This window comes from Falco rusticolus, chromosome 5 (assembly GCF_015220075.1).
Source record: "Falco rusticolus isolate bFalRus1 chromosome 5, bFalRus1.pri, whole genome shotgun sequence".
Lineage (NCBI taxonomy): Eukaryota > Metazoa > Chordata > Aves > Falconiformes > Falconidae > Falco > Falco rusticolus.
In genome coordinates, this window is record NC_051191.1 from 84441064 (window position 1) to 84465060 (window position 23997).

Sequence of the window (23997 nt, forward strand, 5' to 3'; positions counted from 1 at the left end):
CGCATTGCTGCCCAGGAGGACAACCGACAAACAGAAGCACTAAAACTCGAAGCGGCGGGGTCCGGAGCCTCGAGGGATGATGCGCTGGAGCCCGGCGCCGCCGGAACGACCCACACCGCGCGGCATCGGAAAGGCTGCAGGAGCCCGCACGGCTGGCAGGCGGCAGCTACGGCGGACGAGCGGCCCGCAGCTCTGCCCGGTACTCGGTACCCACCCTGCCAGCGGCGCGCCAGAGGCTCCAGCCCCTCCCACCCCGTCTCTCATTTGCCTACAAGGCCACGCCCCTTTACGTAATGGCCCTATCGCGCGCGTCCTATAAAAGCTGTTGCCCCGCCCCTTTCTTCTACCACCGATAACGGAAGCGCCCGGAGGCCGAGCGGTGACGCGCCCCGCTCACCGCCCCCCTACAGGCTTCCCCCCCCCCCTCCCCCCCTTCCCCCCGCCCCCTGAGCGGTATGTGGGGAGCGAGCCCCGGGGGGGCGGCCGATGCGGTGAGTGCGGGCGGGAGGGGGACGGGGACAGGACAGGGACGGGGCAAACGGCCGTTCCTTTCGGCTTTCTCCTCCTCTCCTCAGCCCGTCTCCGCAGCCGGCGCGCCCCGCAGGCCGCTGCCCCGCCCTGCCGCCCCGCCCCCGCCGGCCGGCAGGTTGGGGGGGGGGCTGAGGCCTCCGTCTTTCGGGGGCTTGCGGCCCAGCCGCAGGGGTGCGGGTGCTGCGCTGAGGTCGAGCGCCCCGCCGTGTCCCTGAGCCCCGACGGGCTCAGCTGCGGCGCTCGGGGGGGCCGGAGCGGTGGGCCCCCGCAGCGCGGGGCGGTGAGCGGCGGCACAGCGGAGGCCGCTGGCCGGGTGCCCCGCGCTGGCGCTCAGGCCGCGCCTGGCTGCCCCGCTGGCCCTGGCGCTGACCTCGGCCGAGCCCCCGCTGAGGCGCAGCCTTCGCTGAGGAAGAGCCGGGGAGTCCCTTGGCGCTGCCAGTGGGCCCAGCAGCGGCCTGTGAACAGTTGCTGTTGGTAGGGCTTTGGCAGCAAGCACCATCTGCCCGGTGGGAGCAGGCAGGCTGGCCCCGCGGTGTGCCTCTGGATTTGCTGCCATGCGGGTGCTGAGGCGCTGGAGCAGGTTGCCCCGAGAAGTTGTGGATGCCCCATCCCTGGAAGTGTTCAGAGTCAGGTGTTGGATGGAGCTTTGAGCGACCTGGCTAGCAGAAGGTGTCGCTGCCCGTGGCAGGGGGATTGAACTAGGTGATCTTTAAATTTCCCTTCCAGCCCAAACCGTTCTGTGATTCTGCACACTGTAAAGCGTGTTTATCGTTCAAACTTTAAACTGTACCTCTCGAAAAATGAGGCCATGCATTACCAGTGGTGGTAAAGCCATTCAGTCACAGCACAACATACAATGAGCATTCATTCTATTTAGAAGGATGTTTTTGCTGTCAGAGTAATTGTGGTTAATTTGAGCTGTTCTGGTAACTCCTGGACCAGTAAAAACAATGCTAATAATGGGAGTTGAGAGGCCTTCTGTTAGGGATAGCACTGCTAATTACATTCTTATTGCTGCATCTTTGACAGTTGACATCCTGTCATCCAGAAAAAAACACTGAGCTTTTTCTGCTCACTGTGCGTGCATTCAGCATTCTTGGGACAAAAAGCAACCTGTTCCTTATAAATGGTGTGGGTTTCATTTTAAATTCATCAGTTGAGCAATTTCCTTCAAGCATTTTGGATTTGTATCACCCTTGAGAACAAGCTCTCTTGTTTTTATGGCTTTGTGTGTTCATGTCTTTGAATCATTCTTCCATACTTCTAAGTATCTTGGAATCTACCTTCTTACCCTGGACTTTGTGACTAGGGTAATGCATGTGGATTGAATGTAACATTTTTGAAAGTTTTTGTGAAACCATCTCCTTAGTAGATGGTTTATTCTGGAGGCTGCGTTGCACCCAGAGGAGTGCAAGTGTATTGATGTGGCACGTATGAAAACATGGGTTCTCTGGTTTTAACTTGTTCGAAAGGCATTACTGATTTGATTAGTCAGATTCAGGATCTAGAACTAATGTTGGGATAGACGAGGTCTGGCCATTTCAGGGGGAATATGAGGAAACTAAATGTTACCAAAAAAGCCTGAACTGCTTTACTCTTAGCTTTAAAAAAAAGTGTAAACTCTCTCGGCCTTCTCTCTGTACTAGAGAACACAGCCAAATACTCAAGTTGAAGGCAAAAGAGTATCATCAATAGATGCTGGCCAGTTGTGTTTGTAGAGGAATGAAGGCAGTTAATTAACATTGATAACATACAGCTGTGGGCTGGCTTCAGGGGCGGTGGGTTGGCTGACGTGGATAGTGTGCAGCTGTGGCTGGTTCCTGCTAAGTAGTTAATTAGCTCTGGGGGGTATGAAGATGAGACTGCGTGAAAAGAGACCTGGAAGAAGCAGAGGAAGGAGAGAGTGTGTGCTGGATGTAGGCGAGATAAGGAGAGGCTCTGGAAGAAGCAGGGGGCCTGAATGAGGAGTGGCTGACTGGAAGAGGAGCCCGGAGAAGGAGGAATCTGGATGCCTCAGAGGCGAGAAGCAGGGTGGACTGGCCTGAAGAAGGTGAAGAAACAGCATAGACAGTAGATGAACTTTTGAAACTTTGTGAGGGATTGGTGGCTGTGCTGGGGCAAGGCACGGGAATTACTTATTGAAGTTAACCTGGTATGGGATGGTAAAAGCCTTGTTGCAGCCACCTAGTCTTGCTTGTGCTGCGACAGTGCTTTAACACCAAACAACTATAGGCTCTGTGACTGCATTGCTGTGAGGAACAGAAGGGATCTTGGCAGATGCCCTCTGAAATAGAGAACAGTTTTCTTACCTCTTTCAAAGTATTTTTTCGTGCAGCTGTTGTATCTTCAGTGTAGTTGCGCTTGAACTTGAGGCAGCCATGTATGTAGCCTTGCGTAGGCTTTCATTTGTACCAAAGTAGATTTACACTCAGATTCCGCAGTTTAGAGGTGATGCGGAGTTCCATGTCTGATTCCTCTGTTTTCGAAGCATCTGGATTTTTGTAGCCCTTTGGAGCTTTTGATGATTAAAATACAGTCCCTAGCTATTACCACAAAGAGGTTTCTGGAATTGCTCTTCAAACAACCACAGGGGGCTAGCTTGGGAAAGACAAGAGGGAAGGGTAGCGCTAGAAGAAGTGTCTTCTGCTCCCAACTCCTGTCCCAGTAGCATTGGCCAGCCGGTGCCTACTAGTCTCCAGTATTTGCCTTCTTCAGGTCTCTACTTTTTTTCTGGGTTGATGCGTCCAGGAAACAACTGAAGCATACAGGATATTAAGTGGACATTGTTTGATTTGCTCGTGCTGAAGGGTGTTGTTCTACTTCTTGGAAGCAAAAGTTGAGGAAATCGTTGGGAAGAGTGCCAGCCTTAGTTAAGCAGTTAAGAGTGGATGAATTGCTGACCTTTTCTGGGAGTAGGGCAAGCTTCTCTCCCTGAAAGATTCCCCCCAAACTACTTCGAATTTTTGCCTGGGGGTTGGGAGCTGGGGATGGCAGAAAGAGTTGACATATTAGGAGATACATGCAAGTAGAGTCAAGTGTTTTCAGAGTTTTCAGGATTTAATTGATGAATGAAGAAGCAGCTGAAATATGTCAGGGACTGTAACGGTATTCCAGCCTAGCTCTTGGTAGGCTTGAACTTGTCTAGCTGCTGAATTCTGCAGACTGCCACCTGTTTTATGAAGAAGTTTCTCTTTCACTTGTTATGAACTTGACACATGCAACCTGTGATAGGAGTCTCCTTCTTATGTTGGAAGAAAATGTGATTTATTATGCCTTATTGGGTTTTGTCATGATTTTGTAGACCTCTGCTGCGTCCTTTCTTCAGACCTTTTTCTTCCATCCTGCAGTACCCAAACTATGGTAGTCACTGCTTGTGTGGAAGCCACTCTGGCTGTTGGTGAGAACCTTCTCTGAAATTATAAACACAGAGTATCAGTAGTTTCACTGTATCATTTTTAAGTGGGTGCATCAGTGGGGAAACAAACCTTCACGCAGGGTTGAGGAATAATGCATTGCGGACTTGCACGGTTAAATAATTATGTTCTTTGTCTTAGTTTTTTAATCTTTTCCTAACAACTTCTGATATCCAGTCTAATTTGTTCACTGTTGATGAGTACCTAGTAGATGTTTTCATTAAACATTAGGTGTAACCTCAACACCTCATTCCTGAGTGGTATGAAACTCTGAGCCTGTTGTGTATATATGAATGGCTGTGCTTATGTGACCATCAGTATGAAATTTAGCACCTTTCTTGGATCTGATAAAGCCTATAGTTCTTGCCTTTGTGTTTTACTGGCGCACTTTCAGACATTCGAGAGAGTTTTGAAAATACTTAAAGGATAATACTGGATAAGTAGCAAATTGACAATTTTTCTCTAAACAAGAGAAGATAAATTTGCCTTCCACCTGCCAGGCTTTTTTTTTTTTTTTTTTAAGCATAGCAAAATCACTTTATTTTTCTTTTTTATGAATTTCTCAAATAATGCATTTTTTGTGAATAGTATCAATACTTTTTTTGTGTATGTCTGTGAATGTTTCAGGAAATGCTTCAGAGAACATCAGAAGATTTTTTGCCAAAGATGGAAAGTTCAGTTGAAGAGATGGATACCTCTGATACCCAGTGGGGCTGGTTTTATTTGGCTGAGTGTGGTAAATGGCATATGTTTCAGGTAAATACATATTAACTGTGATGATTTCAATACATCAAATTAGCTATTGCTGAATTTGTCTAAATGTGCTTTTTCATTTATTTTGAAGACTGATTCAAACAGTCATTGCTCTGTTAGCAGTGAAGATATTGAAAGGAGCTTCCGAACAAACCCACGTGGTTCTGTTTCTTTTACTACATCAAAATTTAACTACACGCTAGACTTCTCAGGTATGTATCTTTTCATAAAGTAAATTTAAATAATAGAAGGTGTTTGATACACCAGTTCACTTGTTCGTTCAGCAAATTATTGTCCTCGTATCCCATGCAAAAACTTGTGATGGCAGAGGTTGTCTTTACTGGATAGGAGTTTTTAGAAGCAGCTGCTGTGTTACATTTTCTAGCATAGTTTATTAATAAAAAGTAGCATGTCTTTTTTAGTAGCACTCCATGTTAGTGCCACTTCCCTCAGGCCTAGTGGTATGTAGCATACGTCTATGGGACTGGGATGTTTGAACCTTTTTTCTTTAACATTCAACTGCTTGTAAACTTGAAAAACCTCTTCCATTCAGAATCTTTATAAGAAACATTGATGTGAAGGAAGTTTTCTGCAATATACTGGCATCAGAGCGATTTAATAGTTCAGCAGGTGGTTGAAGCCAATTTTGTTGTCAGAATAACAGGGAGATAGGCAAAGAGATTTTCTGGTAGATTGTAAAGGCCTCACTTATAGCATAATTAGAATCCTGTAATATTCTGTAATTTACAACGTAAGTAGCTAACTATAAATTAATCTGTCCTTTGTTCAAAAGTGTCTTCTAATGACATCTCTTTTTTTTTTTTTTTTCTTTAACACTTCCATTCACAGATTGTTTATTTTCTGATTAAATTATGTAATGGCTATATGCTTAAATAGAAGCCTCTTTCCAATCAAAGAAAATAATATTTCAAATACAGAAAGTGGGGACTGAGTAAAACAGTGATTTACTAGGAGTAAATTTGTATGTAACAGTATAAGGAGGTTTATGTTTTCACGTGTTGAAATGTCTGTTTAAAAAAACTTTTTGTTTTGCATCTGGAATAAAACCACTAAATGCAAATACTAAAGACTGATTTATGTTATCGTTTGTAGGTCATGGTGTCTTGCATTAAGAATGTTAATATGCTTTGTCATCCTAGTTGTATTAAAGTCAGTGGGGGTTTTGCCAGGGATCTAGTGGGGCTGAATGTGCATTTTGTTTGTGTAATATTTGCACATTTTGCCAACTTGTATAAATGACAGTGGTTCTGAGGCAACTATTTAGAAACATTTATTGAAAATGCTGATTTGTTAGTTGTTGAAATGGGAATTCCTGTCAAGCAACTGTGAGTGTAGTAATGTTAATTTTAAAAATGACACTTAAATGTTTCATATACTGTAGATGAATTCCAGAAACATTCACCCTAATTCTTCTTTTATTCTCAGTTATGAAACAAACCAACCTAACAACCCTTAAGCAACGTCCAATAAAGCGAGCTCCCTTTTCTATCAGTGCTTTCAGGTAAGGAAATAAAAGGAAGACTCCTTATTTTATGTTATTCCTGATTCTTCTAAGTAAAATGAAACAAATATATTTATTTACTTTTTGCATCAAACAATTGAACCAAGGTGGGAGTGCAAGTCAAGAAGGAAGACATTTCAGAGTAGAAGAGTGGCAAAATAATTTTTAGTTTGTTTTTTATCTTTTTTTCTGAGAAAGTAAGGAACTTGTAGTGGGAGAGGCAAGGCATACTGAATACTGACATCCTTTGGCAAGGTTCTTAAAGCTGTGCCTGACTTTAGTCATTGGAGTTCCTTGCTGTAAATACCTGTTGAATCAGAATTGCTGTGGAGAAGCAGCAGCAAAAAATGGAAGTTTGTTCCATCGTAATAATGACTTCATAAATCATTTAGAAGTATTATTGTAACAGCAAAAAAGTGTTATATTTTCTTGCCTCTATGTTTTGATCATTTTCTCTAAAGTTACTTGAAATTACAAGAAATTGCATCATAACAACCAGATTGTTTTATGAGCCTAGTTGCTTTAGATTTTTTTCTTACCATTTGATCAGTCATTAGATGTAAAGCTGTGCTGTTGTAAATCTGATACTCAGTAAACAATAAACTGATCTATGCAGTGATACTACCACAGGTAAAATTGACTATATGGAATACGTAGGTTTTTTTCCCCCATAGTTTCTTAAAAATTATGATAGTTCTGAATTGCAGTCTGTTTTTACTTTCAAAAAGAAACTTGGCATTTGTAATAAAAAATGAACGTCAGTGTAAAAAGATTGCTACTACAGGAAGGTGTGTTTTTTCAATGGATATTTGCTGAAGAGTGCATGCAGCAACACGGCAATTCACTTTTGGGTTTTTGTTTCTTCAATAACTGCATTCAGTACTCTCTTTTCATGTGATGACACCATTCTTTACTTTCAGGAAATCCCTTCTTTTAGTCCCGGTTTTAAGGCTTAAGAGCTGCTTTGTATATGGTGTATATGCTTAGAACGCCTTTCTGAGCGTTTGGTTTTGTTTTTTTAAAAAAGAAATTAAACTATAATTTTCGAGTGTGTATTTCTAACATGATGCTTTTAAATACCTCAAATGAGGGCTCAGTTTCCAGAGGCTTAGGCTAGTTGTAATTCCTGACAGTTTGGAATGTTCAGGCTATGTGTACACTCTTGCATTTCTAAATTAGTGTTACTCTTCTGATGTTGCGGACCTTTCTGACAATCTCTTCTGATTTATCTTCCTACCTTTTGTTGGGTAGATGGTGTATAATTTTTGTTATGTTTTATATCATTTTATATTAAAACTGTTCATTGCTGTGGTTTATTTATAATAAACTAAGCCAGAATCTGAATACAAATTAAGATCTCTTGCCTTTGACCTTACCTGCTGACAACAGCCTTTGTTTGAATTAAAACCCTAAGTAGTTTTGTATAAGTTCTGTGGGGTGTTGGTGGTTGGGTTTTTTGCGTACTGTGTTGTTTGGAACAGGATTTTGACAGGAAGAAAATGCCTCATGTCTTTCATATGATGTGTTTTTACCTTCCTTTGAAGTTTCATCTGTGAAAATGAGGCTATCCCTATGCCTTCACACTGGGAGAATGTAAATACTGAGGAGCCATATCAGGTGAGAGCTGGAATGCCTGTTGGTCAAAAACATTTGATAATGAAGTAATGCACCGAACTGAAATCGTGCTAACCTCTTTTTTTCCAGCTTATTCCATTGCAAAAGAAAACAAATGAATATAATGAAGTTTCTAGTCTCTTTGGAAAAACAATGGATAGTCACCGAATTAAAAGAATTAAGAGAATACAAAATCTAGACTTGTGGGAGTTTTTTTGCAGGTGAGATTATTTCTAAAACCAACAGTCTTAGGATTGTTAACAGAGAAAATCGTGAAGGCATGCAGCAGAAATATGTTTAATTGCTTTTATTATTAATGAAAATGTGTTAATCTTTAATTTTTTTTAATCTGTATTCAAAATTCCGGTTACAAAACTCTGTAGTTTCTACAGGTGCAGAAGTGTAATACTTGTAGAAATGCATTAAAACGTGGCAGTGCTAGGTTAGTGGTTGGACTCGATGATCCTAAAGGTCTTCTCCAACCTAAACAATTCTATGAATCTAATTGTAAATTTGGTTATATTTAGCTGTTTAAGTATTAAGGCTTATTTGCTTGGCCTTGTGTTTCAACATCTACCTTTCTATAAATAAGTTTCTGTAAAGGTGTATTTATACCGTCTTAATACCAATTTTAATTTTTGAGGGTAGGAATAGCAAGCAGTCTTGAAACCAAATGTCTTTTGAGTCTCCAGTGTAGATGTCAGAGGGAGGCAGGGGAAGACCTTTTTTGATTAGTTTAGGAGCTAACAAATGATGTCATTTGGAGAGTGTATTAGTTTTCCTGACTGGTCAGTGAGTAGAATTCATGGTTTAAGAACTCTGAATCTATGGATGCTGTGCTAGAATATTCTCACAGTATGAAACTGAGAATGGGAATTAGAATTTCATATGTTAGGAGCATTACAGTATCTCCATATAACTATCAAAAACTATGGTATTTTTAAATACGTGTATGGTATAAAAGTATATGGAGAAAAGTTGTTTTGGCTCTAGAAGTTTTTTCCTTTCTCAAAAAACCCTCTACAATATAGTAACAATGAAAATTGTTAGAGTAAGTGTGTGCAACTGGAGCTCAGCTGCCTTTCTGCTGTGGGTAAAATAAAGCCTTGGAGTAGATGAGCTTAGGGACATGAGTAAAGAAATTACTGTCTTGGTAGTATATTACAAAGAAGTAGGTATTCCAGTATTTCAAATTCACTTAAAGTTCTTTTGGTGTCCTGTGTGGGAAAGTGAAGGTAACAGAAAATGAATCGTAGTCTAGCATATTTAGGTTTGTGCATCGCAGTTTGGAGTTGTAGAGGAGCACAGGAAGCAGAAAGCAGTGTTTGTCAGTGAGGTTGCTGAGCGTCTTCAGAAACAGCCTGTGTGCTTGCATGTGTACAAAGAGCCTGTCTCTGGGTGTTTAGTTTTGCTTTAGATTCTCCATTGAGTGAGTTGGCTGTATGAGATCCTTCCAAGTGGTGGATCAACTTAATTTTGTTTTACCGGATTAGCTTATTGCTGCTGGTGGAAAGTGCTAAATCAATGTTTTTTAGAATGGACTCCTCAATTTTTGTTCCAAATCAACAAAAAATGCATGGCATATCTGCATTATGCAGAACCACTTTCCTAGCGTGCTCAGCGTATTCCACTACTTATGAGGAACAATTGCTACTTAAACTTTTGTGGTTTTGGAGAAGTGTTTTGTTTCGGGACTGAATTTGAGCATTGCTTGAATGATTATTTGCATGGTTGTAGCGGTCAATACACATTTACCTCTTAATTTCCCCCTATTAATGACTATTTTAAACTGGTTTTATGAAATCAGCTGGTCAGAGATAGTGAAGAACTGTTACAGAACATTTTTGAACAATTGATTATTCATCTTTTCTATAAATCTGTTCTGTTCCTCTAGGTTACCTTCATACTTTGTCAGAGATCAGCAGCCATCAATAGAGGGCTGCTAATAAAATTTTGAGTGTTCAGCATCACTAGCCCGTAGCTCAGAGGTGTTGCCTTACACAGGTAGTTTTCTCAAAATGCTTGGCTCCTGGGTTTTGTTGAATTGCTAATGGAACTTGAGGGCCTGGAACCTCCCTGCCTCTGACACAAAATGTCACAAATGAGATTAGTGAAACCTCCCAGATGCCCTTGTGATTCTAGTGACGTGCTGGTTTGGAAAGCCATTGTAGGTGAAAAACAGACACATAGAAAAAAATTTAAGTTTCCAAGTGTCATGGTTTAACCCCAGCCAGTAATTAAGTACCACGCAGCTGGTTACTTTCTTCCCCCTAGCCCTGGTGGGATGGGGGGGAGAACTGGAAAAAGGTTAAACCCATGGGCTGAGGTATGAACAGTTTAATAATTGAAATAAAGTGAAATATAATACTACTAATAATTATTGTGATGAAAAGGGACATAACAAAAAGAGAAATAAAACTCAAGGAAAAAAAAAGCGATGCACAGTACAGTTGCTCACCAGCCACTGACCGATGCCCAGCCAGTGTCTGAGCAGCGATTCCCCCTCCCCACCAACTCCCCCCCAGTTTGTATACTGAGCATGAGGTCATATGCTATGGAATATCCTTTTGGCCACTTTGGGTCAGCTGTCCTGGCTGGGTCCCCTCCTAATTTCTTGTGCCCCTCCAGCTCTCTTGCTGGCAGGGCCTGAGAAACTGACAAGTCCTTGACTCGGTATAAACACACAGATGTTTTGGACAGTAAGCCAGAATAAACCTATCTTTCAAGCTAAGTACTGCAAGATTTTAACTTCTGTGAAATGTACTTATTTATAAATCATGCACATTTGCAATGTAATGCCATTAATATGATAAGGACTCTTTGCTGCCTGTCTCTTTCCCTGGGACCTGGTTGACAGGACTTCCTCAGGCTACATCTAAGCTGCAGGCCCTCAGAATGCTTCCCCAGTTCAAGTGTGCACTCCAGTTCTAAGCAGGTTGCTTAATTTGATGAATCAAAGTACTTGGCACAGTGCCACATGCTCTGTGGCTTTTATAGGAAGAAAATTTGGGTGCACAGACAAGAACAAAGCTATGATGCGCTCCGACTTGCTTTTGTCTGGATAGTCAAGGGATCGTAACTATGAGCTTGGTGATTTAGACACAGCTTCAGAGTCAACTTCTTCATGGATCTTAGGAAAACCCAGCTGACAGTCACTTAAAGATTGATGGAAAATATATCTGTGCTGTAATTGAAGATGTGCTATGCACTTCTGCCCATGAGACTAATATAGATTTACCTGTAGTATAAGGGTTTTTTCAGAACTCTAGACCAGTGTACGACTTCGCTCTTTTAGAAAGTATGTGAACCACAAATTCAGAAAAACATTATGAAATGATCACATTAAAGTAACTTTACCTAAAAATTTAGGCAGTTTTATTTTTAGTATTTTTGCTTGTTTACCTGTGCAATTACACTTTATAATCCACTATGTTATTCCTCCCACCATGCTATTTAAGTACGTAGAGGAAACAAAATGGGAGGAAAAATGCCTTTCATTTAAAAATGTATCTGCAGAAATTGACCATGCTGAAACTAATGCCAAATGAACAATGTTGATAAAATTGCTATAAAAGACCTTTATTCCTAATCTTTGTTTGCTTCTGAAAATAGTCCACAGCATCTAGAAGTGTGTGATTTCTGAACACGTACCTTACGAATTCTGATCTGTTTAAAAACTAGAATCATCTAGACGCTTGCAAAAGTGGCATGTGTGGTGTGTTTTAGGTCTGTTCCCTCTACAGTGTTTTCAGAGTAGTAATGTAATATGATCGTACAGATGTGTGTAACGTTGTGTTGTGTGTTCTCTGTAGGAAAAAGGCTCAACTAAAGAAGAAGAGAGGGGTCCCAACTATTAATGAGCAGATGTTATTTCATGGCACCAGTAATGAATTTGTGGAAGCAATATGTATTCATAACTTTGACTGGAGAATAAATGGAATGCATGCTGCTGTGTATGGAAAAGGTACGACAAAAATACTTACAACAGTTTGGTAATCTTAACAGTTCAACATTAAGTGTTCCCTATAGTAAGTTCTTTGTGATGTACTCCCTGTGTTCATCCCAGAGCTGTTTACTATAGTTCTGCTTTTACATCAAGTGTAATTAAGGCAGTTAAGATGCAGTAAGGAATTCAAATTGCTGCAGCTGGCTGAAAAGACCATGAAGCATGGGGAAGGGATGCCCAACAAAGCAGTGTTGATCACAAGACAATTTCTCTACTAAAACATTCCCACTAAAAATATTTGGTCATGTTGCTATAATCTGACAATTTAGGAAAGAAAAATCGAATTACTAATGAACATAAAAGAACAGACATCTTTCATCATCTTGATACCTATGTCCATGCTCTAGTAGTTAAACTGTCACAATAAGAATGTCACCAGACTTTTTTTTTTTTATTTGAAAGGGACCTATTTTGCAAGAGATGCATCTTATTCCAGTCGCTTCTGCAAAGAGGACATGAAGCATGGAGATACATTTCAAATTCATGGTGTGAATCTGAAGCCTCATCTGCATAGACCAGATAAAGTCATGTTTCTTGCTCGTGTACTAACTGGTGACTATATCAGTGGTGATTCAAAATACATGAGGCCTCCTTCAAAAGATGGAAGTTTTGTGAACTTGTATGACAGCTGTGTGGATAACACCTGGAACCCAAAGATCTTTGTTATCTTTGATGCCAACCAAATCTACCCAGAGTACTTAATAGAATTTTGTTAAGCTCGAAAGGAGCTGAACAGAATATTGTTTGTGTCTTTTTTTGATACTTTTGTTCCTTTTGTAAAGATAACAGTATAAAAACGTGAAATGTGAGAGAGGTGAAGGAAAAGCTAGCATATGTTCATGGAGGAAGGAAGCTATCAAACATTCAAGGCAGGTTGTCGGGCTGTTTTTAAAAATCTGTAAACTTTACTAATGCATTTTTCAAATGTAGCGACTATTACAAATTTGAAATTGCTTAGTGAGCCTTAAATAGATTGGGCATTGGTAAGTTTACAAAGGCAAGGTTTATTTTCTGATTTTTTTTTAATGTATTACAAGTATTTATTCATGTGGTAGCAATTTACCTGTAACATAATATGCCTATGATGACACTAATCTTTTATAAAGATTGTCTGTAGAACATAACAATCACAAAATCAACAACAAAACCCCAGGGGACTTGGCTACATATGTATGTATGTCTGTGTTCTGTAGTACACTTTGCTTTGTTTGGAGGCCTAATTTTATTTTTTTTTTTAGTAGGTTTAGAATGCAAACTATCTGGAGAAAACTGATGAAGGAGCTATAAATTTTACCGACTCCATTATGTTTAACTTAAGCTTACAGTAAATGTACCTACAATTATATACTTGCAAGATTACAAAATCCTTGCACTGGGACTTGAGCTTTTGATTTGATGGAAACGATGCCCATAAGCTCTTGTGGTCAGTTGTTTGGTGTGTAACTGTTGAGCTCGGTGCTGGGGCATCAGCAGTGCCATACACCTTCCCGAGTTCTTGTCCTGTAGGATTTTTGCCCGCTTACTATCGTATACATATGCACGCACTTGCATTCGTGCATCTGTGCTGCTGGGATTCTTGCCTGGTCAGGGTTTAAGAAGCACTCAGTGCTCATCTACTTGCTGTTGCAGAGGACAATGTTTAGACTAATTTTATTGGAAATAATTCAGTTAAACTGACAATGCAAATTTCAAAAGATGCCATCCTTTAATTTTTGAACACTTTAATAGAAAGCTTTCAGAAACACTTGTATAGATCAGGTTTTCATAACTGGTATGGTTGTAAAGCTGAAGAATATTTTTTCACATGTAGAAAGAGCAAAAGAGACAATAACTGGGTAAAAAACTTGAGTACCTAATTACATGAAGAGCCTGAAGAAGGGGCTGTTACAGTGACATGCGCTAAAATGTTAAATAATTCCCTAAGAAATTGTGTCCCTAGTGCTTTTCTTTGTTAAAGAACCTAAGGAGCACCAAGGGCCAAGGTCTAAGTGGAAGCCTTTCCAAGCTGCTTCTTTGGCTATGACCAGTAACAAATCATGATAGAAATTGTATATAACTGTGGCGGATAAAGAATGATCTGCGTTGGTCTGGCCTGGAATCGTTAGTGGACTTTTTGGATCAAAGGCTATGTTTAAAATCTATTGTTTTTAAAAGGCACTGCAGCCGGCATGATCACATCCACTCAAAATCATATAAACCTATGGAACTGGAAGGAGAATGTGACTGTGTATCTGGCATCATAACTGAGGATGCAAACATCTCCTCCTTAGTGCTGTTATCTTTGCCTGCCAATGGATCTTGCACAAGTTGGGTGTCTGTTTGTATTTGTAATTTCATAGCAGGTTTTCCTTTTGCTTCTGTTCCTAAACCACTTAGGCCAAAATGCATTTTCCTCTGTTTTAATGCAGCAGGAAGTGTGTGCTTTGATCCCAGTTGGGAACTGTAGGTTCTACTGTTGTAGGCATAATTTGTGTTTGATTCACTACTATGGTAGCGGTGTAAAAGGCACATTGTTCCCCACATTGCACAAAATATTTAATAGCAAAGCGTGCAGGGAATTTGTGTATTACTGACTCCTTTTTATTCCTATACAGTATTCTACAGAACGTACGTTTTATGAAACTAACATATGTGTTGCTGTTCCTTTGATCTGGTCTTTTATACCTTTTCAGGTCTGAACTGATCTTTTTAGTTAAGAAAACTTAAGTTCCCTTTTTTTTGTGTGTCTCATGGACACAAAATACCATCATCTGTACTGATCTTAGTGCCTTTTCCAACTGTTGATGTGGTGGTGTCCTGTTTATTACTTATCTCACTTAAATTGAATGGTACAATCTTAATCTTGCCAAATCAGTGCACAATTGTAGTTTCAGCTGCTCTTTTAATGTACTGTTCTGCTTCCTGCTGTCTGTTTTTGTGCTGATGGGTCTTGATACTGAAGGTTATCTGTGAAGTAGTCATCCTTTTGCTGGCAAGGGGAGAGAGAGTAGTATTGCAGGCGAAGTCCAGAGCTCTACAAGTAGCCAATACAAGAAACAGTTGGACTTGAAGGAACAGTGCGAGAGGGAGAGAGGAAAATAATTTCTAGATAATAACAGAGCATTACAGAAATGAGAAGGATTTGGTCTGATTCTGGAGAAGGAAACCTGTTTTCTGTTACTATTTCATGTAGCAAAACTTTATGCTCTTTTTCCACCTGTGCAAGGGAGCATGGCATTCTCTTACGTGTCTTGACTGAGGTAAAGCTGTCTTGCTAAATTATTCTTGTAGAGAACGTTTTCATGGGCACAACGCTTCGGTATGAGCTGATCCTATTTCTGTATCGTAATGGTCTTCTGTGCCAGCTTTGCTTTTTCGAATGGGTGCGTACTCAATTATTGCTGAACAGATCTCATTTCATCCAAAGCAGTTTGGGAGAGTGGCTGTCTTCATTCCAGTTCATTTACAGGTGCGGTTTCCACAAACTTCTGTTTTTAAAGTTGAAATCTGCAGAAACACAAGGATACAGCTTTGTCCTAGTACTCTCACATCCAAGCTCCATGTGAGATACATAATGTACCAGCTGGAGTTAGTGACTTAAATTCCAGGAATACACTGGGTGCCAGTTCAGCTGGTGGTTTGAGGACAACTCTGATCCTTTTTAAACATCTGTCAGCACAAATCATAGCAGGAAAACTAAAGCGAGTTTGTACAATCTACATAGGTGGATATTCAGGAAGAAGACTCATCAGTAATTGGTGTGTTTCTCAGTGGCCTATACAGACTGTACCTCTGATGAGTGCGTGTCAGTTTTAAAATTCCTTCATGTCCATCAGTGTTGTAACTATGACTATTATTAGGCACTGTGCAAAAGAGCAGGCTCCCAGAACAGCATGGGTCTGCTCCAATAGCCATCTGCTCTTCAGCAGTCACCAAAAAATTGTAGGGTCTGACAGAATAATTTGTGTTTGCTTCTCCTGTGTTTCTCTTGATTTTTCTTTGCTGATTCAACCCTGCAGTTGGTGAGGGAGTTCAGTGGCATAAACAAAACAAAAAAAAATTACTTATTTTGGCTGCTCTGAAATTAACAGAGACAAAATGCGCTCACGTTGCTGGTGAATTCACTGATTCAATTTCTGTCATTTGCAGAGTAGAAAAGCCTGTATCAGCAAGCCACGCTTGAGGTCAAATTTATTTTGCAAAAAAAACCCCATAAGTTCCATAGCAAATGGACTGGGGGTCCCTGGCCCCCCCAGCCACCGGCTAGTCCAGCTTAGAGTTCACTGGTGGAGGCGCACACACAGCTCAGGCTCACCAGAGCTGGGGAAGATGCAAACTGCCCCTGCAGCCGGCACCAGGCACCCGGGCCGTGACCCGGGGTCCCGCTCCAGTGGCGCTGAGCTCCGTGCCCACCTGGCGCACGCGGCCCCCTGACAGCTGCTTTTGGGAACAGACGCTGGTCCCGCCCCAGTGGCAGGGGGTTTGAGACCCCCACTGGCTCCAGTCGCTGGTGTGACAGGCCAGGGGCTCCCACCCCCCAGTGTGACCCCAGGAGCTGCACCAGGTTCCCCTCACACACACACGCGGGTCTCGCCGGTCGCTGGCACCGAGCCCACGTGCCAGGGGACGGAGCGAGCGTACGCAGAGGTGCTTAGGGAAAGGTTTGTGAGGAGGCAGAAGAAGCTGCGGTGACACCTGCAGTGAGCAGGCACAGGGCTCAGCCCCGCTTTACAGCTGACTGGACCCGCTTACACCCCTTTCTGTCTGCCCCCTTTGTTCCCCCCTGCGCATCCCCCACCCCAGGGGTCTGTACAGCTCTGCCGGCTCCTGCCCCCCCGGCAGCCCGGAGCCCTCCAGCGTGCAGGATTGTCCCTTGCAAAGTCCAGGCTGATCTTCCTGGAAGCGGCACCTGGGGTTTCCTGACAGCCCATCAGTCCGTTGGGGTGGCGAGGTTTGTTTTGTGCCATTGCCTCCGTGTTTGTTTTGTCAGGTCTGCGTCTCGGTGTATTTTATTTCTGGTTTCCCCTTTTTCCCCCTCGTTTCCCAACTGACAGGTCCCCAGTCAGATAACCTCCCTGGAGTAAACTTTCTCGTGCTCTTATCAACTGATGTGACTGACCAGGTTTGGTTCTCGTCACTGCCTCCCTCACCGTGCCAGGCAGGTTGTGTCCCTGCGTGGTCTTGTTCACGGCTTCCTCCTTTTCCTGTCCCTGTTGCACTGGAAAGGGTCCGTGACCAGGTACCCTCAAAGGAGTGACGCTCATCCCACATACCTTTACTGATAACTGTGCACATATTATGTCCTGCCCTTCTGGTCCCACATGTGTCCTAATCTGAGGGTTTAGTTGGAGAGGTCACACTTCATTCCTCTGGGAATGAACGCAGAGCAGGATCGTTTGCACTGAGTTTTCATCCCGATACCTGGGCAGACAAGACACCCAAGGTGAATACAAAGACTGGAAGCTTGCAAGTTCTTTGGAGTGGATCTTTTAATTTTAAAGGGCCCATTTGGATCTACAGAAGTAGCAGAGTATTTGGTGCATAATGGAATAAGCAAGACAAAAATTGCAGTGTAATGATGAGGGGGTGTACGGTATGGGAAAAGGAACCAGAAAATAGACTCTGCCCATTCAGACATGAATCAGTTCCACGGAATACCATAAAACAAGTCTCTCCTTGTGTGCTTTGAACTGTCACAAGTTTGATACTGCTGTCATGTTAAGCATGGCAAACCAGCTGGTCCTGGCTGTTTGCACACTTATTTGCAGACCTTTAAAGATTAATTTACGGCTGCTACTTTTAAAGGCTTTTTGCAAAAGAGAGTGTGACTCCACTGCTAGAAACAACAGTTTTAAGCTATGCACTCCTCAGCTATTTGCTTTGTTAGCTAGAAATGTCATTAATTTCTGTACTTAGATTTAACCTTCCTATTGCCTTCGAATGCCTTTGAGGTTGTTGGGGTTTTTTTTCAGTATTTTCTGGCTTAGAAAAATGTATTTTGCAATTAGCGAGGGCTGAAAGAGTAAGAGGAAAGGATAAATGTATCAGCGTTTGGGGAAGCCGCTTGGTTCATGTGCTGTGTGCCTATCAGGAAGGCAGATAGTGGAAATGATGTTATGTTTCCTATCTAAACCCAAGAACAGTTAGAGCAATTTCCTGTTTCAGTTTGCTAGCCAATAAATGCCAAATTTTACTGACGGAGAGTGCAATCATATTGACACCAAAAGGAACACCCCTAAATGTTTCTTCTCTTCACTCAGGTTCTCCACTGGTGTGGTTTTCTTCCCTTCGTCTAATAAGGCAAAGTAATATGTAAACCATTAACAGGTGGTATCTGACTCGTGTCCTGGTTTCATGAGCAATATAAGGCAGCAGAAGGCATTGGCCTGCTCACCTGCCTCTTTCTGTTCCCATACTCCTGCTTGCATTCATGTTGTCATAAAGCGAACCAGAGCAATGATCTGGATCTTTGTTAAAAAGTAATTTGGAATGTGAAAGATGGTTCAGCTCAGTTACAGTGCCATTCAGTTTTCTTTTCTGGTCTGTAACATTACTGCATAAATAACATACGGCTTCAGTATAGCCGTCAACCATTGACAAGACACAAAGGAAAATGGGAGAGGAATGTCACAGGATGTAACAGGAATGACAGACCTGTGTCTTTGGTAGTAGCTCAAATTTACAGTGTGTTGTGCGTGAAACAGCGTCAGCTGTAATGAAAATCTGCCACCTCCAACTTTGTCAGAAGGCCATCAGGCGAAAGCAGGCAGAAGGGACCTGAAGGGCAGCAGCTGTACTCGCTCATCTGTGAGCCCACGGCTACTCTGGCAGTCACAGTGGGGTTTTTTAACTTAAAGGAGTCCTTAAGAGAAGGATCACCTGACTGCCTAAAACACACACAGAGAAAGATGCCATTAGCTGCAATAGCCTTGTATAGGGCGTGAGGCACAGGAATTGGAGCAGCAGTTACACAGTGTGCTTGTCCTTCAGCCTACTTACTCACCTTTTTATGACTTAATTCCCATTTCATTTCTGTTCTTCTTTTACGTTTACAACACACATGGTGTGCAGCTTGCAGATGAGCTTGACTAGCACCCCAGGTGCCCTTTGTAATACTCTAAGGCAGTTTATTGTATTAAGTGATGTGTTCAGGTTACAGAACTGGTGATGACCAAGTAGCTAGTACATGTAAATTTTTTTTCCAGTCAATATTTACCTTTGAGCCGGTGAAGATGGTCCAAGAAAGTGATCACGACTGAGAACAGTTGGTGCAAATTAGGCTTTCAAAGGGTAATTGGATATTGGATTCACTGTGTTATTATCAATGTGTTAACTGGGGGGATACTTTTAAAATACTTTTTTCTATAAAAGGGCTGGCTGACACAAATACTTTCATTGTAGATTTTGTGTTAACACAGCTGTTGAGAAAACCGTATGCCTGACAAAGCACTCTCAACTAATTACTGGATGTATGAGAATGACTAGCAGCTCCAGATTGATTTTTTTTTTTTGGACCTTGTTGATTTTATTTTTTTTTTTTTTTTGGTATAAGAAATATGACCCAAAGCAATGGGATAAGACAAGGACAAGAGATGGAAAACCTGGGAAAAAAAGACAAAAGGAAGAAAAATGGCTACGTAAGTGTAATAGTTCATGTGTATGCATGTATACTGAGGCTTGGGAGTGTAAGTAAGAAGGGAAGAGAACATAAAAAAGTTACTGCTTTAAATCTGTCCTTTAAAATTTTAAAAAATTTTTCATGCTGATGATCTTCCTGAATGTTCAGCAATCTTGTGTATTCCTGATGGGAGTCAGGGGACTCGAATCCGATGGAGAGTCAGGAGAGTCAAAATTTCATCTCTTTTGGTGCTTTGTGATAAGGGCACACTTAGGGAAGTGGTACATAAATGATACAGAACTGATGAAGAGAGCCTGCAGCACCTCTTCTAAGCACTGTTGTGGGGAGCGTGGGGATAGCAAAGTATTGCTGTCTGCTGTGAGCATAACTGGCTTCCCGAGGGGCCAACGTGCTTCCTGGAATATCCCCACACCAGTGATGTTGCATACATCTCGTCTTTGCATCTCTTCCATGGCAAGTGTGGGATATCAATTTTACTGTACTTAATTGATCACTGTTGTGACAAAAGCAGCAAAAATCTTCTGGTTTATGTTAATGAATCAGAGGAAACTGTTACTGCTCTAAATCTTTCTGCTTTACAAAGCAATTGATTTCTGGACAGGAACTGTCTTCTGTTTTATGCATACACTAGTTATTACAATAGATCTTAATTTTTCCTGCTATGGTGGTAAGTACGACAGATTTCCAATTTCACAATGTGAACTTTTTCTAAAAACAGGTTTATATCGAGCATGCTTATAAAGGTGGTGGGTTTCTAAAAGTTTTCCCTTGATGCATCCTTCACTGCCCAGTATTCAGCATGCTCTTCATGAGAATTGCATTAGGGAGGACAATATAGTTCTCTTTATAATGACTGTTTATTTGAACTGAAAAGCCGTGAGTGGAAGAGATGTGACTAACAGGGCTTTTAGCTATCGGTGCACTTCAGCTGTTTCTGGGCTGGAATCTGTGTAACGCTTCATCACAGATTGCTGGGTTGTGGACAGAAATACACAGTTTGACCCCTCAGCATAACTGCAGGGAGAATTGGTAAGTTTGTATATAATTAATGATGGATTTGATCCAGGTCACCTTTCCCTTAGGAGAGCGGATCAAGATTTTTAATGGCAGTATGTTTTAAGACTGGCGTATGGTTCAGCAAACTGTGGAGTACCGAAGAAGATTAGAACTGTATCATGGCACAGGCTGAGAGGGGAGAAGTCCATCTACTGTACATCTGGCTCCACATCCTCGCATCAAAAGTTTCCAAAATGGTGGGGACTTTTTAAAAATAAAAATCAAATGCTAATACTTTTCAGTTTGAGAAATAAGAAGAGTGTGGCTGTAAAATGTGATAGGAAAAAGGAGTCAACATAATGAACTGATTTGAATGTTCCCCTGGGAACGTTGTGAGTTTTAATATTTCAGAAATGGGTTTGCTTAGCCCTGAGGGAAAGGGACTGGAAGACCATGATAGACATGAGCATGCACAAAGACTACTTTTAGTATTAATGGGGAAGAAATAGGTCACTATAAATTAAGTAGCTAATTTGGTTTCCTTTAAAGCCACAAGAGGTAGGAAGTGCTGAGCTCCAATGAGGAAGAATGGATACTGTCTTCTGAGGGACAGGGCAAATAAGCAATGCAGATCTTAAGCCTTCTTGCTTTGTAAACTCTTGATTTACAGAAATAACACCTGTTAATTCATGCTTTATTACTGTGAGCTGATGTTGCCTTACTGGGAAAAGTGCCAGTTTATGCAACAGCTCTAATTAAACATGTGCAATGCTGAGCTACCCATGGTTTAAGAAAAACATTTCTAACGCAGGTTGTACGGGAGGAGATACTTTTCTTGTTAGGTTTTCTCGTTTGTTTGTTTATTATTTATTATGCCCCGGAATGGTCCATCCCAGCATCCAGAAAGTCAGGCAAAAGCGACAAGATGCCCGCATGGATGAGCAAAGAGCTCCTGACTGAACTTAGACGTCAAAAGGAAGTACACAAGAGGTGGCACCACGCAGAGGTGACCTGGGAGAAATACAGCAACGCTGTCTTGAGCGTGCTCCACAGTGTTAGGAAAGCCAAAACTAACTTGGAGTTGAATGTGGTGAGGGTTTTCAAAGTCAACAAAAAGAACTTCCAGAGGTATATCAGCAACAAAACAAAAAATTTTAAAAAAACAAAACAAAACAAAAAACCGAAAAACCAAACCAACACAAAACCAAACCAATACCAAAACAATTAGGGACATGGTGAGCCTGTTGCTGAATGGGACAAGGGACCTGCTGACAAAAGGACAGGGAAAAGGCTGAGATACTCAATGCTTGCAATGGAAAGATCTGCCATCAGGATCCCCAGGGCCCTGAGACAAGTGGTAAAGCCTGGCACAGTGAAGAAAGACTTCCCCTCCGTAGAGTCAGATCAGTGGCTGGCGTAGGGTCCTGTGGCTGGGGTGCCGTGATGGACAGTTACTGATGGACAGTTACCGGCTCTGCAGGAGGGACAGGCAGGGCAGGCGGAGCAGGCGAGTGGTGCTCTGTGTAAGGGAAGGGTTGGATTGTACGGCGCTTGCGGTTGGCAGTGACACAGTTGAGAGCGTCTAGGTAAGGATGAAGGGGAAAGCAATTAAAGCAGATGTTGTTGTGGGAGTCTACTATCAACCACCCCCCAGGAAGATGACACCGATGAATTCTTCTAAAAGGAATTAAGGGATATCTTTAGATACGCCACCCTTGTCCTTATGGGTGATTTTAGCTTCCCAGGAGTCAACTGGGAATATCACACAGAGGACACAAACAGGTCCAGAAAATTGCTGAAGCACGTTGAAGATAGCTTCTTGGTGCAGGTACTAAGGGAGCCGACTATGATAGGTGACCTCCTAGATTTGTTATTTGTAAACAGAGAGTTTGTCTGGTGGGTGAAGCGGTGATTGGTGGCTGTCTTGGTCACAGTGACCATGAAATAGTTGAGTTTCAAATCATTGGTGACAGGAGAACAAATGACAGAAAAACTTTGGCCCTGGATATGGGAGACTGGACTTCATGTTGCCGAAGGAGTGAGTCAGTAAGGTTCCCTGGGAATCTGCTTTTGAAGGTATCAGGGTCCATGAATGCTGGTCACTTTTTAAGAGCCATCACTTAAGAGTGCAGGACCAGGCAACTCCAAAGTGGGCAATCAAGCAAGTGGGGCAGAACTGTTACACCAGGCTGGTGACCAGTCACCGGTGGAGATTCCCAGGGCTCAGTTTTCAGGCCAGTGCTCTTTAATATTTTTATGAATGATCTGGATGCAGGAATTGAATGTACTTTAAGTAAGTTTGCCAACAATACTAAACTAGGAGAAGCTGTAAACTCCCTGGAGGCAAGAGAGGCCTTACAGAGGGATCTGGATAGACTGGAGAGCTGGGCAGCCACCAGCTGTATGAAATTTAACAAGAGCAAGTGCCGTATTCTTCACATACAAAGTGGGGGATGAGAGGCTGGAAAGCAGCCTCATGGAAAGAAATCTGGGGGGTTGGGCTGATGGCAAGTTGAATATGAGCCAACGGTGTGCCCTGGCAGCCAAAAGGGCCAACCGTGTCCTGGGGTGCATCAAGCACAGCGTAGGCAGCCAGTCCAGGTGGTGACTGTCCCACTCCACCGTGGGTACTGTGTGCAGATTTGGGTGCCTCAGTACCAGAGGGACATGAGAGCGTTAGAGTGTGGCCAGAGGAGGGTGACCAAGGCAGTGAAAAGCCATGAGGGCAAGAGTTACAAGGAGTGGCTGAGGCCACTTGTTTTCTTCATCTTGGAGAAGAGAAGGCTGAGGGTGACCTCCTGACAGTCTGCAGCTTCCTCAAGGCAGGCGGCGGAGAGGGGGTGCTGATCTCCTCTCTCCGGTGACCAGCCACAGGACACGAGGAAATGGCGTGAAGCTGCATCAGGGGAAGTTCAGCTTGGACGTTGGGGAAAGGTTCTTCACTGGGAGTGTGGTCAGCCACTGGAACAGGCTCCCCAGGGAAGCAGTCATGGCACCAAGCCTAGCAGAGTTCAAGGAGCATCTGGATGATGCTCTTACTTGTATGGTTTAGTTTTACATAGTCCTGTGAGAAGCAGGGAGTGGGACTCGATGATCCTTATGGGTTCCTTCCAACTTGAGATATTATCCTATGTTTCTAAGTCTACAGAACCTGATGGGATGCATCCCTGAGAAGTGAAGGAGCTGGCCAGTGTCATTGCAAGGGGACTCACAAGCAGCAGTGTGTTTGGCAGGTTTGAGGAAGGTGATCCTTCCCCTCTACTTGGACCACATCTGGAGTGTTGTGCGCAGTTCTGGGTTTCCCAGTATGAGGTGTGGACATACTGGAGCGAATCCAGCAAACAGCCACTAAAATGATTAAGGGATTGAAACACCTGGGGAGAGACTGAGAGCTGGAACTGTTTACCCTCAAGAAGAGAAGACTTGGAGGGTAATTTTATCAATGTATATAAATACTTGGTTGGAAGGAATAAAGAAGAAAAAGCTAGATTCAGTACTGCAAAGTGAAAGGACAAGCGGCAATAGACACAAATTGAAATACAGG

General features: G+C 42.5%; 1 protein-coding gene across 1 annotated transcript; it reads left to right on the plus strand.

Moving 5' to 3' along the window:
- The first annotated feature begins 362 nt into the window (after window positions 1–362).
- Window positions 363–12796, plus strand: PARP11 (poly(ADP-ribose) polymerase family member 11). Its single transcript, XM_037389997.1, has 8 exons — window positions 363–491; window positions 4572–4700; window positions 4789–4909; window positions 6144–6219; window positions 7764–7836; window positions 7924–8054; window positions 11646–11797; window positions 12242–12796. The coding sequence occupies exons 1-8, from the start codon at window positions 456–458 to the stop codon at window positions 12553–12555; spliced, it is 1032 nt and encodes a 343-aa protein (XP_037245894.1). The 5' UTR covers window positions 363–455; the 3' UTR covers window positions 12556–12796.
- Window positions 12797–23997: the final 11201 nt, after the last annotated feature.